Below are 15,365 nucleotides of genomic sequence, written 5' to 3' on the forward strand. Positions count from 1 at the left end.
ACGATCTACCGGCAGCTGATTTACTCACCAAAATTAGTTGATTTACTCTATAAATTTAGAGGATCTACCAGAAATTGAATCAATTTCTTTATCAACAATAAGACAACTCGAACCAGTTAACATCTCTACTTCAACTCCTGCTTCAACAGTTAAAACATCTGTAGTGTTACTTGCATCAGAAGGGGAAGCAGCTGTCAGCGACAGTAAAGCATGTTGTGTTGTTTGTAGAATGGAATCTACTGGAGCCCATTCATGTGACATTTGTAAAAATCCAGTGCACTCAATATGTGGGAATACAGTAGGAGAAGAAGGATATGGATCGAAAATCTTATGCCAAAAAGAAGAGAGCATTAAAGATCAAAAGGAAAATGCTGCAAAACACCTGAAAAGATCAGCTAAAAAATTGAAAGATGTTTCTTTGAAGAAATTTCAAGACGTGTTAGTGAATTCCACAGTTTTGGTGTATGTACCTAAGGTAGATAGAGGCCCATTAGATGGAAATAACATCGTGGGGATCGTTTTAGATATATAAAAAAATAATTTATACCAAATTGGTACCTCAGTTGGAATTATAAAAGATTGGCTACCTAGAAACGTTCTTCAAATAGCTACTACAACATTTACCAAAACAGTTCCACATTTTCACTAAAAATATCCTTTTTGATTTTTAAAAATATCAGCTTAAGTACCTATTTCTTTTGTTAATTAGTTTCGAATAAATAATTTGTGTTTCAATGACTATTGTTGTATTAACTATTCTACATTTAATAATTATTTCATCTTTTCACTAAAACAGTTAAGAGATTTGATCAAATCACTTACTTTCTTCAGGGAAATCACCCCACAGAGTTGTTATTTTAACACCTTCTATGAATTGATCATATCCCTTAGGGATTTGATCAAATCCCTATTTACTCAAGGCTCCAACATTGTCAGATCTTATATTTCTATCGTCTAAGGCACTTTTTATTGTATCAATCCAACTATATCTTGGTCTTCTCTGGGTCTTTTTCCTGCCAACTTGGCAGAGAATACTTGATTTGCTAATCTTTCCTCTCACATTCAGGTTAAGTGACCATACCACCTGAGATTAGCTCTGCTAACACATTCCTGGAAGCTAACAATGTCAAGTTCTTTCCTAATATCCTCATTTTTAATATGATATTGCCATTGATGCCATCTGTTCACGCCTCTAATCTTTCTCAGGACTCTTATATTTGCAGTCTATAGTCTTTGGTCAAGTGTTTTACTTCTGACCCAGCTCTCAAATCCATAAGTTAAATCTAGTTTGAACACTATCTTGTGCACAGCTAATTTAGTGTTCCAACTAATTTCTCTCTTATTCCATATGAATTTATTCAATTGACTTCCTATCATACCAGCTTTGTTGATACTGTTGTCTATTTCCATATTTAATTTACTATCTTCACTAAAATTTGTGCCTAAGTAGCTGAAATGTTTTACTTGTTGCACAGGTTCCCCATTCACAAAGCAGTTGACATTTTCAACGATTCTGCCTATTTTCATTGTCTTTGTCTTTTTAATGCTGACCTTCATACCATATCTATTACAACAGTTATTCAATTTAGTCAGGGAATCTTGCAGACTTCTAGCGGATTTATTTAGGAGTATAACATCGTCTGCATAAAGCAAAGAGCTGACATTAACATATCCAATTTTGATATCATGTTGAATACCACTTTCCTTCATAATGTGATTTATATAGATAATGAATAACAGAGGGGATAATGTACATCCTTGTCTGACACCAGATTTAACATTAATCCATCTTCCTGTACTGCCTTCAATTCAAACTGCTGACTTCCAACTCAGATAAAGACTAAATATTGCTTAATATAATATCCTATTGACCGCATATAACTGTAGCATTTTGAATAGCTTCTATCTTGGCACCTTGTCATATGCCTTTTCCAGATCTACAAAACTTAAATAAAGATCTCTGTTATATTCCCACGATTTCTCAAGTATTTGTTGTAAAGTGAAAATCTGATCCTGACAGCCTCTATTTGGTCTGAATCAAGGCTTGTTCTTCAACAAGCTTCCTTTCCACAATCCTTCTCAACTGTTTTTCAAGTACACTTGCATAAATGTTACCAAGAACACCAAGTAGAGAAATACCTCTGTAATTCTCACATTCAGTTTTATTTCCCTTTTCATATATGGGTACTATGAGAGCTCTACTCCAATCATCTGGAATTCGTCCCTCTGTCCAGGCCTTCTGAACCATGCAGTGCAGCCACCGTGAGACTTTATACCTCCATACTGGAGCATTTCTGGTCGAATATCATCTACTTGCACTGCCTTTCCACATTTCAGGCTTTTGATGGCTTTTTCTACTTCAAGTATGGATATATATTCCTGACTGCATGCCTGGGCAGTGTTTTTTTACCACTGTGCTGTCATCACTGCTTGTTCCATTTAGCAATTTTTCGAAGTAATTACTCCATGCTTCAAGGATATCTTTTTCTCCTGTTTTCATGTCACCTTTATCATCTCTAATTCCTTTTACAGTACTCTTTCCTCATTTCTGAGCTGCTTCAGCAACCTCAAGATATTCTTGAGGTTGCTGATACAAGAATATCAAAAGGTTTGCTGCTAGAGGGTACACAGTGTGTAGTGTTTTCAGAGAGCCCGAAAGCTAAGTATAATTTTGAGTGAAAATTGGAATATTGGTTTAAATCATAACGTAATATTGTCTAATTTTGGTAGCTTGTTGTGTCTGTGTGATTTTGGTGTGAATCCCGTTTTATTTAATTTAGTATTTTAATGATACGTTTCATAGAATAGTACATGGCACCAATGCGAAGTAAGATAATGGCGTTCAAAAATATGATGCCTTTGTTCAAAAACTGTAATGTGAGCGAGCTTGTCCAACGTGATGTGTGTGTGTGTGGGATGTATGCATTCCCGAATGAGGCTGGAGTTTGGATGGAAAGTGATAGTGGTGAGAGAATGTGCAGAAAGTGTAAGCAAAGTGAGGAATTGAAGTATGTGTCAGGTAGTGAGATAGTCATGGTTGAAGAAAGCCAGAATGTGAGTGAATATAGTGGCTTGATAGGGAATTGCGATGTTGTACAAGATGGCAATGAGAGCGGTGATTAAAGAGAGAGTGAAAGCAACTATACAGAGAGAAAATGGTTTAAATGATGAAAAAAATGAGGAATTATTTGTAGGGAGTGAGATTGCTAGGTTGCGTGCAGTGATACAAAATGCGCAGCGGCAGTTAGAGCACCTGCAAAACTCTTTCCAGAGTGCTCGGCTAACGGAAATAAACAAATGTTTGAAAGGTAAAATAAGCATAAGAGTGGGAGAGTTTCTGAAATGAAGGAAAGAGTGTTGTTACTTACCGCATGCGAAGTTTAAGGATGTAAGTGAGAGTGTTAGAGCACAAAAACAGAGAGTGAAAGAACTGATAGTTGTGGTGGGTACAAATGAATTGGAAAGAGATAAATTTTTTATGAGAGAGGACTTGAAAGTATTGTTAAAAGTAGCGAAAGAAAAGAGTGGCAGACTTAGGATGGTGAGTCTGTTTCTGCGGTATGACAGAGAGGAGTTTAGAAGGAGGGCCATAATCGCAAATGACTTTATGCGCAGGTTATGCAGATGGTGTGGTGTGGAATTCGTGGACATGTGGAATGAGTTTGATGGGTGAAAGGATTTCTACAAGATGGACGGCCTGCATTTGAATGGATTTGGTGTGCGGAGACTGGAAAAAGTGTTGCTGAATGAAGTGAAAATGGATGTGCAGTACCAGGGAAACTAGAACTACCAAGGAGGGGGGGGGGGTGAATATGCAGACATCAGTGAGACAGTTGAGTGTAAGAATGTATATAATGTTATCGAGCCGGTACTAAGGATAAGAAATCGGAATGGGATAGTTAGAATAACGCATCAAGATAGGGGTGGGACAAAGGGACCTCTGCATTTCATGTATACTAATGCCAGGAGTATTAGGAACAAGAAGGAAGAATTTTTGGCCTTGATTGGCTCTTCCTGGCCACAGGTTATTGGCATTAGTGAAATATGGCTGACAGAAGATGATATAGTTAGTGGGATAGAATGTGTAGGTTATAGTATGTTTAGGAGGGACAGAGAGAATAAAATGGGGGGGGGGATGAGTGTTATTGATGATAGCTGATGAACTGCAGCCAAGAATAATTGAAGTTGTATCGCAGGATAGTGAAAAGAGCTCATTTGAGGGTATTTGGTGTGAGATTGAGACTGGCAGAACAAAATATACAGTTGGGTGTTGCTATAGACCAGGTGATGGAATAGATGGTGGAAATAGTATGCATAAAGAAATTGATAAAATGAGTGGAAGGAGGATAATTATTATGGGAGATTTCAACTATGGTAACATTGATTGGAAGGAAGAGAGGACACATGTGAGGAAGGAATTGGATTTTATTCAATTTTTAAGGGATAACTATCTGAGACAGCATGTAATTGAAAATACTAGGGGTGTGAGAGTGCGTGACCTGGTAATAGCATCTGAGAATTTGACTGTAATAAATATGACCATGTTGCCACCTATTGGTGAGAGTGATCATAAGGTCTTGACCTGGAGGGGGGCTAAAGGTGTGGAATTTTCGATTAAGACAGGATATATGTGGAATTACCGTGCTGGCAAGTATGACAAGCTTAGGAGATTACTTGAATCAGTGCTATGACATGTACAACTGCAAGAGCTGGATGTCGATAGAGCATGGGAAGTGGTCAAGGAGCATTTACAGGAGGTTATGGCTGATTGTATACCTAGGATCAGAATAGTAAAACAAGTAGGGGTTAAATGGATGAATAACACCATTAAGCTTGAGCTGCAAAAAAAAAAACAACCGTGGAGGGAATTTAAAGAAAGAGGTGACCTGCAGGCACACGAACGGTATAAAGTGCTGACCAGAAGGGTAACGAGTGTGGTAAAAAAAGCAAAAGCGGATTATGAAAGGAAACTAGCTATGCAAGCTAAAGAGAATCCCAAACAGTTCTTTCAGTATGCTGCAAGTAAAAAAAAAAAAAACTGTACATGGCAAAATGATTTTAAGGAATGACGATGGTAAGGAGGTCACTGGATCAGTCGATATAGTGGAATTACGAGTACTTTGCAAGAGTATATCATCCAGGTGGTGACATTGAAAAAATGAAAGAACCATTAGTTTATATGGAAATTGGATGGTATACCGGCATGGGTCTTACGTGAAGCGGCTAAAGAGTTATCAGTGCCCTTGACCATGTGGTTTAATCTGAGTCTTGGGTCTCGTTTAGTCCCGAAGGTGTGAAAAGAGGGGGAAAATAATTCCACTGCATAAAGGAGGATTGAAGACTACTGTTGCAAATTACCGACCGATCAGCATATCAGGAGTCGTTGTCAAGGTCTTGGAGAAAGTGGTCAATGGAAAAATACAGGAATGGATTGATGAAAATGAGATACTGTGTGGGGGGACTGCATGGCTTTGTGAATAGTAGATCATGCCTCAGTAACTTGCTCAAGTTTTATAACACAGTGACAGCTGAACTGGATAAGGGTAATGGGTTTATAGTGATACTGCTGGACCTGGCTAAGGCATTTGACAGGATACCATATGGAATTCTAATCCGTAAACTACAACATGTGGGAATGGATATAGGGTTGGTGAGATCGATAGGTGGGTGGTTGATGGAGAGATATCAGAGAGTAGTTTATTCAGGAGTAGAGTCCAAAAGACGGCCTGTGACTAGTGGTGTGCCGTAGGGTTCTGTTCTTGGACCACTGCTGTTTAATTTGTTCATTAACGATATAGGGAAGGATCTAAGAGGAACAGTTCATTTGTTCGCTGAAGATGCAAAGCTGGGTAGGGCAATACTGAATGCAGAAGATGTCAAAATCTTGCAGGACGACTTGGATAGATTGGAGTTCTGGGTTAAGGAGAATGGATGTGAATTTAATTTGACAAAATGTAAGGTTATGCATTTTTGGGTGAAAAGATTAGCAGCAGTATACCACATTGGTGGACCTGTACTCCAGGAGATTGATGAGGCCAGGGACTACTTGGGAGTGTTGGTGGATAGGGAGATGAAGTTTAGTGGGCACATTGCAAAAGTGGCTAAATCAGCTAATCGACTCACTTGGTTGTTGAAAAATACTTGGACAAGAAGAGACAAGCAAGTTATTGTACCTCTGTACCGAGCCTTGATAAGACCTCATCTCGACTACTGTGTCCATATTTGGTCACCTAGGTTTCTTCTTGATGAGGAGGAGGTGGAGCGGATCCAGAGGTGAGGTGACTAAGACGATAGCAGGTCTATGGAATGAACCATATGAGAACAGGTTGAAGATTTGTGGGTTGCAGAAATTAGTTGATAGGCGGAAAAGGGGTGATATGATTGAGACATACAAATTGCTAAAGGGTTTCTATAGGATTAATTCAGAGGATATTTTTGAGATCAGGACTGGTGGTGGGAGAACTAGGGGGGAGGACATCTATGAAAGTTGGGAAAGAGTGTGGTTAGCAAGGGTGTTAAAGCTGGGAGATTTACCACTCTACTTTTAGAGTGGTAAATGAGTGGAATAATCTGCCAGAGTCTGTTGTGGGTTCCTTAAAATTTTCTTACATGTTCTTCTTTTCAATATGAAATTCAATTTTATCCTGCTCAAGACTTAATGGTGATCACTTCCAATTTCAAATCCTCTGTACACTCTAGTGTCCTGCACCAGAGAGAAAACATCACTAAAACAATAACATTGTCAATGAGACTTTTCTTATTCCTTGTGTCTTCTCTACATGTGAATTTGTGCACATTTTTATGTTGGAAACATAAAAATGTGCACAAATAACCAGTAATAACCAGTCCATGTCCTGAGCAGAAATCCAACAAGTATTTGCCATTATTATTAGCTTTTGCTCTTTTCCTCCAAATTTTTCCAAAATATTTTTGTATGTCTGACAATCATTTCCTACTGTGCTATTTAGATCCCCAACAAGGACCAACTTTTCATTTTTCATTGTGTCAGCTGCTTTCTCTAAAGCCTCAAAAAATTCCTCCATTTCTACTTAACAGAACCTTCTTTGGGGCCATAGGCACAAATAAGTCTCATTGTCCAGTTCCCCATTCTGATATTTGCCCACATCACTCTACTTGAAACTGCCTTCCATTCAAGAAGATTAGCCTCATATTTAGTGTTGAATACTATGGCTACTCCTTTTCCTTGATTGTCATTGTCTGAATATAACATTTGTATTTATTGCTCAGAATGATCTCACCAGTTTTTGTCTTTTTTGTTTCTGTCACCCCTATTATATCGATCTGGTACTTATCCAATTCCTCAGCTAGTTCATTTCTTGCCATTCAGCCTTCTTATGTTGAGAGTACTGATATTGAGTTGGGGTGTGTTTTAGGGTTTGTTCCAGTAGCTGACTTTTCACTGTTTGCCCTGGTTCCCTGATGAAAACAAATGGGGCGCCTTGTTTAACCAGGGGACGCCCCAGCCGGCATGAAATTCTGTCATGTTGTACCATCATTTAATGTTGTGGTTTAAGCCAATAAGAATACAATTTGGTTGGCAAAATTTCAAATTGCCAGTCCATCCTCATTCGTTCAGTATCCAGTAGATACCTAACGGGGTGCACCACAAGAAGGTGAGGATTGGACATTAGGTCAGAAGCCCTGGTCAGAGTTCTCTGCATTCCTTTTAAAGGCTATGTGGTGGTCTCCTCTCAGTTATACAGCTTTGACCTTTAAGCAACTCTATATATATATATATATATATATATATATATAGACACACACATACACCTCTCAGGGGGACCCTGTAACCCCTAGAGTGCGCGTCCCCTGGGTGGTGGATAGGGGAGCCCACCATGTATGTGTGTGTGTGTGTGTGTGTGTATGTATGGTGGAGTGGTCCAAATATACTGAATGACTTGTGGACCAACAGGGCTCCTTAAGAATACAGGGCAATCATCTTGATTGTAAGGGAAGTGGCACCCCCATGGACCCCTAGCTGGATCTATCCCCTTATTCTTCTACTTTGAGGAAGATCCACTCATTTTAATCTTTCCTATAAGGTCTATTCAGCCGACTCTTGTTATTTTTTGACCCTTATGCTGTTAGAGTACTCGAGGGTCACACGGTTTCCATTTCTGGCTTTACTATAATTCTGCTCTATTCTACTGTAATCTACTCTTTCTGCTATTTTATAATATACCCTATTCCTCCTATGGGTTTAAATTTGGAAGAAGGCTAGTTCAGAAGCCTTAAGGTAGCAGTCCTACCACTGAACTATTCCATCGTCAGGCTAGTCACCTGACATGGAGAACATAATTCTACTTTTAAGCTGACAGAAAAATGTAATCAGAATGAATCTATGGAAAACGATCCTGGAATGGAAAAGGTAAAACGAAAATGGAAACGACAAAATATAATACATATAGCAAACTGGAATGTAAGAGGAATAGCATATAAAGAAATAGAATTAGACCAAATATTAAATGAAAGAAATTTTAAAATAACAGTAATCACTGAAACAAAAAAGGATCCATGAGAACTGAAAATTTTAATGTGATATACAGTGGAGTTGACAGAGACCAAAGAGCATAAGCTATTATTTTTAAATAAAATTGATTCAACTGGTAATCCCCCAATAGAATGGAAAAAAGCAATTATGGTTCCTATCTTTAAAAAAGATAGTAGAGATGATCCTAAAAACTATAGAGGAATAAGTATACTAGATTCCTGTTACAAAATATATAGCAGAATTTTAAATAGCAAACTAATGAAATACTCCGAAAACTTTATATATTATAAGTACAGAATTGGATTTAGAAAAGGACGATCATGTATAGACCTGGCCTTTTGCCTAAAATTAATAACAGAGAAAAGAAGAGAATATAATTTAGAAACATATATTGCATTTATTGACTTTTTTTTTTTGCATTTATATTGCATTTATTTGACAGAGTTAAAAGAAGCATTTTATTTAACATATTAAAAGAAAGACAAATACCAAATAATATCCTAAAAGCTATCATAAGTATATATGAAAATAATCAAATACGAATAAGATTAAATCATGAGCTATCATATACGAGAGAGAGAGAGAGAGAGAGAGAGAGAGATAAACCAAGGGGTCTGACATGGATGTCCCCTCTCAGCAACTCTTTTTAATATTTACCTAAATGAAATAATAATAAAAATGGAATAAAAATTTCTATCAAGGTATTAAACTTTCTCCTACTGTGAACTTAAACACTCTCCTTTTTTGCCGACGACCAAATAACAATTACAAATTCTGAAGATAACTTACAGAAAGCTATTTTAGATCTAAATGAGATAGCCAAAGATTATGGTATGACACTATCAAGAGAAAAATCAAAAACTATGGCCTTGAAAGGACAAGATCCAGCAAGAACTAAGATAGTAATAGATAACAAGATCTTAGAACAGGTGAATTCATTTAACTACCTAGGATGTATGATCACATATGAAAAAGCTATAAACGTAAAAATTGCAAAATATTTAAAAATAACAGGTATAATTAACTCAATATTTAAAGAAAACCTAGTTCAAAAACAAACCAGACTAAAAGTATACAATACATTAGCCCTACCAGTCTTAAATGTATATGGAAACGAAATCTGAACATTAAAACAAAAATACAAACAAAGATTAATAACAGCAGAAATGAAGTTTATGAGAAAAACTGCAAAGTATACCCTATTTGATCACAAAAGAAACGAAGAAATTATGAAAGAATTAAACCAAGAACCAGTAATAGAAAAAATTAAAAAATATAAACATAAATGGATCGAACACGTTCAAAGAATGAAAACAGAAAGATTACTAAAAGAAGCCTTAAATTACAAGCCATTAGGAAAAAGAAAACCAGGACATCCTTTTAAACGATTCAACGATGACTTCTAAGGCTAAATCCTTAGAATCTAAGTCTAGGCCTAAATCCTTGATATGCATGATGACACGCACACACACACACAAATTTCTTCAATATACACAGATGAATAGTTATTTGTGACATAAAATGTGAAGATCACATTTTATGAGATCAGTATCTATTTAGCAGATAATTTTTTATTATATAGTGAAGTTAACAAACTAAGAATACTTATATAAAATTTATTTATTTATTTATTTTATTTTATTTTTTCAGATCAGAATTTTAAGCTAAGTTGGATGAAAATTCTACCCTTAAAAAAAATAAAAATTAAAAGTATTGTTACCCCAGTGATCTTGTTAAGTACTTTCAATATGTTTTTGTCTATGCATCTATTCATAAACAGATCGGTATGATGTATTTTATTAACGTTGATTGATTATTATTATTATATTGTCTCATGGATGTAGAAGACTCATTTTGGGAGAGCCAAGCTAACCATTATTCACACAATACCTATCATACCTCTCTTTAAACTCATTCACTGTCAGGGCATTCAAAACTACCTCTTGTAATCCAATCCAGTCATTTATCACTTCCCAAGCAAAAATCTAGTCCACACACCTTTACTTTTCTAGTCCTCTCTTTCTCTACTTTTCACGTATTGAAAAATTTATGTTATGTCATTCTTATAAAACTCATTTAGTAACTTATAAGTCTTTGTCATGTCTCCTCTTTTCCACCTGTCAACTAAACTTTGCAACCCACACACCTTCAGTCTATTTTCATAGGGAACATTCCACAAACCCAGTTTGGTTACTTGTTTCTGAATCCTCTCCCTCACCTCCTCATCCCAAGAATCTCAGCTGACCAAATCTGTTCACAATAGTCAAGATGTTGCCTTATCATAACCTTATAAGGAGGGATTATCACTTACCTATCTCTACTTGTCAGTTTGTTCTTCAACATCCAATCATTTGAGCTATTCTGCCAGCTTTTGCAATATGTCCTCTGAACTGCAAATCTCTGTCCATCATCACCTCCACATCTCTAGCCTTATCAATTTTATTCATACATAGTATGTATTTCATGCCGGCTGGGGAATTGCCCTGTTAAACAAGGCCCCCCCCCCTTGTTTTCGCCAGGGCAAACAGCCAAAAGTCAGCTACTGGAACAAATCCTAAAACTTATCCAAACTCAACATCACCGGAGTTCAAGATTGGTACTGTCAGCATAAGAAGCCTGAATGGCAAAGAAATGGAGCTAGCTGAGGAATTAGATAAGTACCAGATCGACATAATAGGGATGACTGAAACAACAACAAAAAAAAAAGACAAAAACTGGTGAGATCTCTCTGAACAATCAAAATGTTCTATTCAGGCAATGACAATCAAGGAAAAGGGAAGGAGTAGCCATAGTATTCAACACTAAATACGAGGCTAATCTTCTTGAATGGCAGGCAGTCTCAAGTAGAGTGATGTGGGCTGGCTGAGGAATTAGATAAGTACCAGATCGACATAATAGGGGTGACTGAAACAACAACAACAACAAAAAAAAAAAACTGGTGAGATCTTTCTGAAGTTCCCCATGAGAATGGGGAACTGGACAATGAGACTTATTTGTGATTATGGTCCCACAGAAAGTTCTACTAAGGTAGAAGTGGAGAAATTTTTTGAGGCTTTAGAGAAAGCAACTGACACAATGAAAAAGGAAAAGTTGGTCCTTGTTGGGGATCTAAATAGCAAAGTATACAAAAATATTTTGGGAAAATTTGGAGAAAAGAGCAAAGCTAATAATAATGGCAAATACCTGTTGAATTTCTGCTCAGGACATGGACTGATTATTACTAACACCATATTCCAACATAAAAATGTGCACAAATTCACATGGAGAGAAGAGGCATGCAATAAGAAAAGTCTCATTGACTATGTTATTGTTGATAGTGATGTTTTCTCCATGGTGCAGGACACCATTGTACAGAGGATTTGAAATTGGAAGTGATCACCATTTAGTCTCCAGCAGGATAAAATTGAATTTCATATTGAAATGAAGAACATGTAAGAAAATTTTAAAGCGAATAAAAATTGAGCAGCTCTCAGATGTGAACTGTAGACTGAAATTTACAAACATTATTCAAGAAAAAATGAAAGAGTTTGAGAACAGGAACCAAACTTTGGAGATTCAGTGACAAGCCTTGAAGAAAACCCTGATTGATTCAGCCAGAGAAACATGTGGTGAGGTTGTCTGCAAGGATAGAAAAATCAGAACTCCCTGGTGGACACAGGAAGTTAAAGAGGAGTGAAGGAAAAGAAGAAAGCATATCAAAAGTTCCTGGCAAATAAGCCAGCTTGTGCTCTTAGAGAATGCAGAGACAAATGTAAGAAAGCTAAACATTTTGTCAAACTAGCTAAACAAAAGTCATGGGAGGACTTTGGCAAGAACATTGAAAATAATATCAAGAAGGTGGCAAAATATACTGGAGGTTATTGAAGAAGGTTTGGAATGGAGGAAAGAGTGCTGTAAAAGGAGTTAGAGATGATAAAAGTGACATGAAAATGGGAGAAAAAGATATCCTTGAATGAAAAAGATATGGAGTAATTACTTCGAAAAATTGCTAAAGGAAACAAGCAGTGATAGCACAGTGGTAAAAAAACACTCAACAGGCATACAGTCAGGAATACATATCCATACTTGAATTAGAAAAAGCCATCAAAAGGTTAAAATGTGGAAAGGCAGCAGCAGCAGTAGATGATATTCAACCAGAAATGCTGAAGTATGGTGGTATAAAAGTCTTACAGTGGCTGCACTGCATGTTCAGAAGGCCTGGACAGATGGAAGAATTCCTGATGATTGGAGTAGAGCTCTCATAGTACCCATATATAAAAAAAGAAATAAAACTGAATGTGAGAATTGCAGAAGTATTTCCCTACTGAGTGCTCCTGGTAAGATATATGCAAGTATACTTGAGAAACGGTTGAGAAGAATTGTGGAAGAACAAACTGGATTCATGCCAAATAGAGGCTGTCAGAATCAGGCATTCACTTTACGACAAATAGTTCAAAAATCATGAGAATATAACAAAGATCTGTATTTAAGTTTTGTCGATTTGGAAAAGGCATATGACAAGGTGCCAAGATAGAAGCTGTTCGACGCACTACAGTTATATGGTGTCAATGGGGTGTTATATCAAGCAATACTTAGTCTTAAGAGTTGTAAGTCAGCAGTTAGAATTGAAGGAAGTACAGGAAGATGGTTTAATGTTAAATCTGGTGTCAGAAAAGGATGTACATTATCCCCTCTGTTATTCATTATCTATATGGATCACATTATGAAGGAAAGTGGTATTAAACATGATATCAAAATTGGAGATATTAATGTCAGCTCTTTGCTTTATGCAGATGGTGTTATACTCGTAAATAAATCCGCTACAACTCTGCAAGATTCCCTGATTAAATTGAATAACTGTTGTAATATATATGGTATGAAGGTCAGCATTAAAAAGACCAAGACAATGAAATTTGGGAGAATCGTTGAAAATGTCAACTGCTTTGTGAATGAGAACCTGTGGAACAAGTAAAACATTTCAGCTACTTTGGCACGATTTTAGTGAAGATGGTAATTTAAATACGGAAATAGACAACAGGATCAACAAAGCTGGTATGGTAGGAAGTCAATTGAATAAATTCATATGGAATGAGAGAGAAATTAATTGCAACACTAAATTAGCTGTGTAGAAGACGGTGTTCAAACTAGATTTAACTTATGGATCTGAGAGTTGGGTCAGAAGTAAAACACTTGACCAAAGACTAGAGACCACAGATGTAAGAGTCCTGAGAAAGATTAGAGGTGTGAACAGATGGCATCAATGACAATATCATATTAAAAACTAGGATATTAGGAAAGAACTTGACATTGTCAGCATCCAGGAATGCATTAGCTGAGCTGATCTCAGGTGGTATGGTCACTTAAACAGAATGGACGAAAGCAAAACAAGTGTTCTCTGCCAAGTTGGCTTGGAAAACGACTCAGAGAAAGACCAACATATAGATGGATTAATACCGTACAAAGTGCCTTAGACGATAAAAATATAAGATCTAATAATGTTGGAATCTTGACAAGTAACAGACTGATTTCGAGGAAAATTCTAGATAGGAAGTTAGTAATGATGTAAATTTTTAATCATATTCTGTACACCCCTTGAGGGTACATGGCAGGAATTTGATGATGTTGATGATAGTATTTAGCTTTCATTCCTAAGTGCATAATCTTAAATTTTGCAGTGTTAAATTGACAGCCATTATCCTTCATCAAACTGCAATTTATTTAAATCATCCTGTAGGATATCTTCATCGTCTTCATCACCTATTGCCCTCCCTAGTTTTGCATCATCAGCAAATAACTGATTCCCTTAGATTCCATTCCACCATATAATGAGATTATTAAGCAATATATTTTTAACATGGGATTTAAATAATTCCTGATGCACTGAAATTAAATGAAAACTGAACTCTGCAATAAAGAATATGTTTGAAAGCTTGCTTTCAATTTATTGATCATGTACTTTTTGAAATTTGCCTTATATTGCATGCAAAAATTTGAATTGAATGAATGAATGTTGCACTTTTCTTGCTACAGCTGAAACAAGTTGCCAAAGACATCTACACTAAGCATTTGTGTATTGGAGCACAAGAACCTGTAAATGTTGATAGTCAGGCACGTCAGATAGCTCAAGAAGGCCTTGACCATCCCACTATTGAACTGTTTCTTCCTGCTCAAAAACAGGTAATATTATTCAACTGTTTTTTAAATAGCATCTTACATATTCAGAAGTGGTAAACCTTATAGCTAGAGGAAATTTTAAATTTTGTTAAATGGATTTCTCTTCTCAACCTGAAAAATGTCTTGATTTTTATAACTTCCTCCATTTAATGATTATAAAAATATAAAATTTTCAACTTAAAACAGGTTACTTTGTATAGAGCTAGAAGAGATTTTCAAAGCACTATGCTAATTTTCAGATAATTATCTTGCATTTTTACTTGAAAAGTAATTGAAAAAGGTTATCTTTAGAGCTCATGGTATTTTATGAATTTTATTAGCTTTTGCTTCAAGAAATAAACAAATATAGGGATAATAAGTGCTATCTTGAATCCAGCCTAGTGCTTGCCTTCCAGCAGTTGTCTGGGAAAAGGCCCTAGTAAACAAGGTGAAATATTGTTCCATCCATAGATTCATTTGACTTCATCAGATGCTGTATGATTACTCCTCCACCCCCCCCCCCCCTGTGGGTCACCTGTTCATGGTGGAGGGGACCCCTCAGTGACAGTACTGGCCCTTTTCATTCTCCCTCTCTTTTTTTGCTTTTCTTATTGTATTCTTTGCTCTACTTCTTCTGAGTCTTTTTTTTTTTTTTCGATCTTTTTTTTTTCAGATCGCCATCACTGGGATCCAACGCCCAACTGCTATGTTTGCCACACAG

The 15,365-nt window shown here is 36.5% G+C and overlaps 1 protein-coding gene across 1 annotated transcript in view; it reads left to right on the forward strand.

Moving 5' to 3' along the window:
- LOC150106453 (regulator of G protein signaling loco-like) overlaps positions 1-15,365 on the forward strand; it is a 292,774-nt gene that overhangs the window by 131,160 nt on the left and 146,249 nt on the right. The window contains exon 8 of the mRNA XM_090393006.1: positions 14,522-14,668. Within this exon, the coding sequence (XP_090249132.1) occupies positions 14,522-14,668 (147 nt within the window). The remainder of the gene's footprint in view (positions 1-14,521; positions 14,669-15,365) is intronic.

Source organism: Typopeltis vanoorti, chromosome 5, assembly GCF_054136105.1.
Source record: "Typopeltis vanoorti isolate ZY-2024b chromosome 5, IOZ_Tvanoo_1.0, whole genome shotgun sequence".
NCBI classification, from domain to species: domain Eukaryota; kingdom Metazoa; phylum Arthropoda; class Arachnida; order Uropygi; family Thelyphonidae; genus Typopeltis; species Typopeltis vanoorti.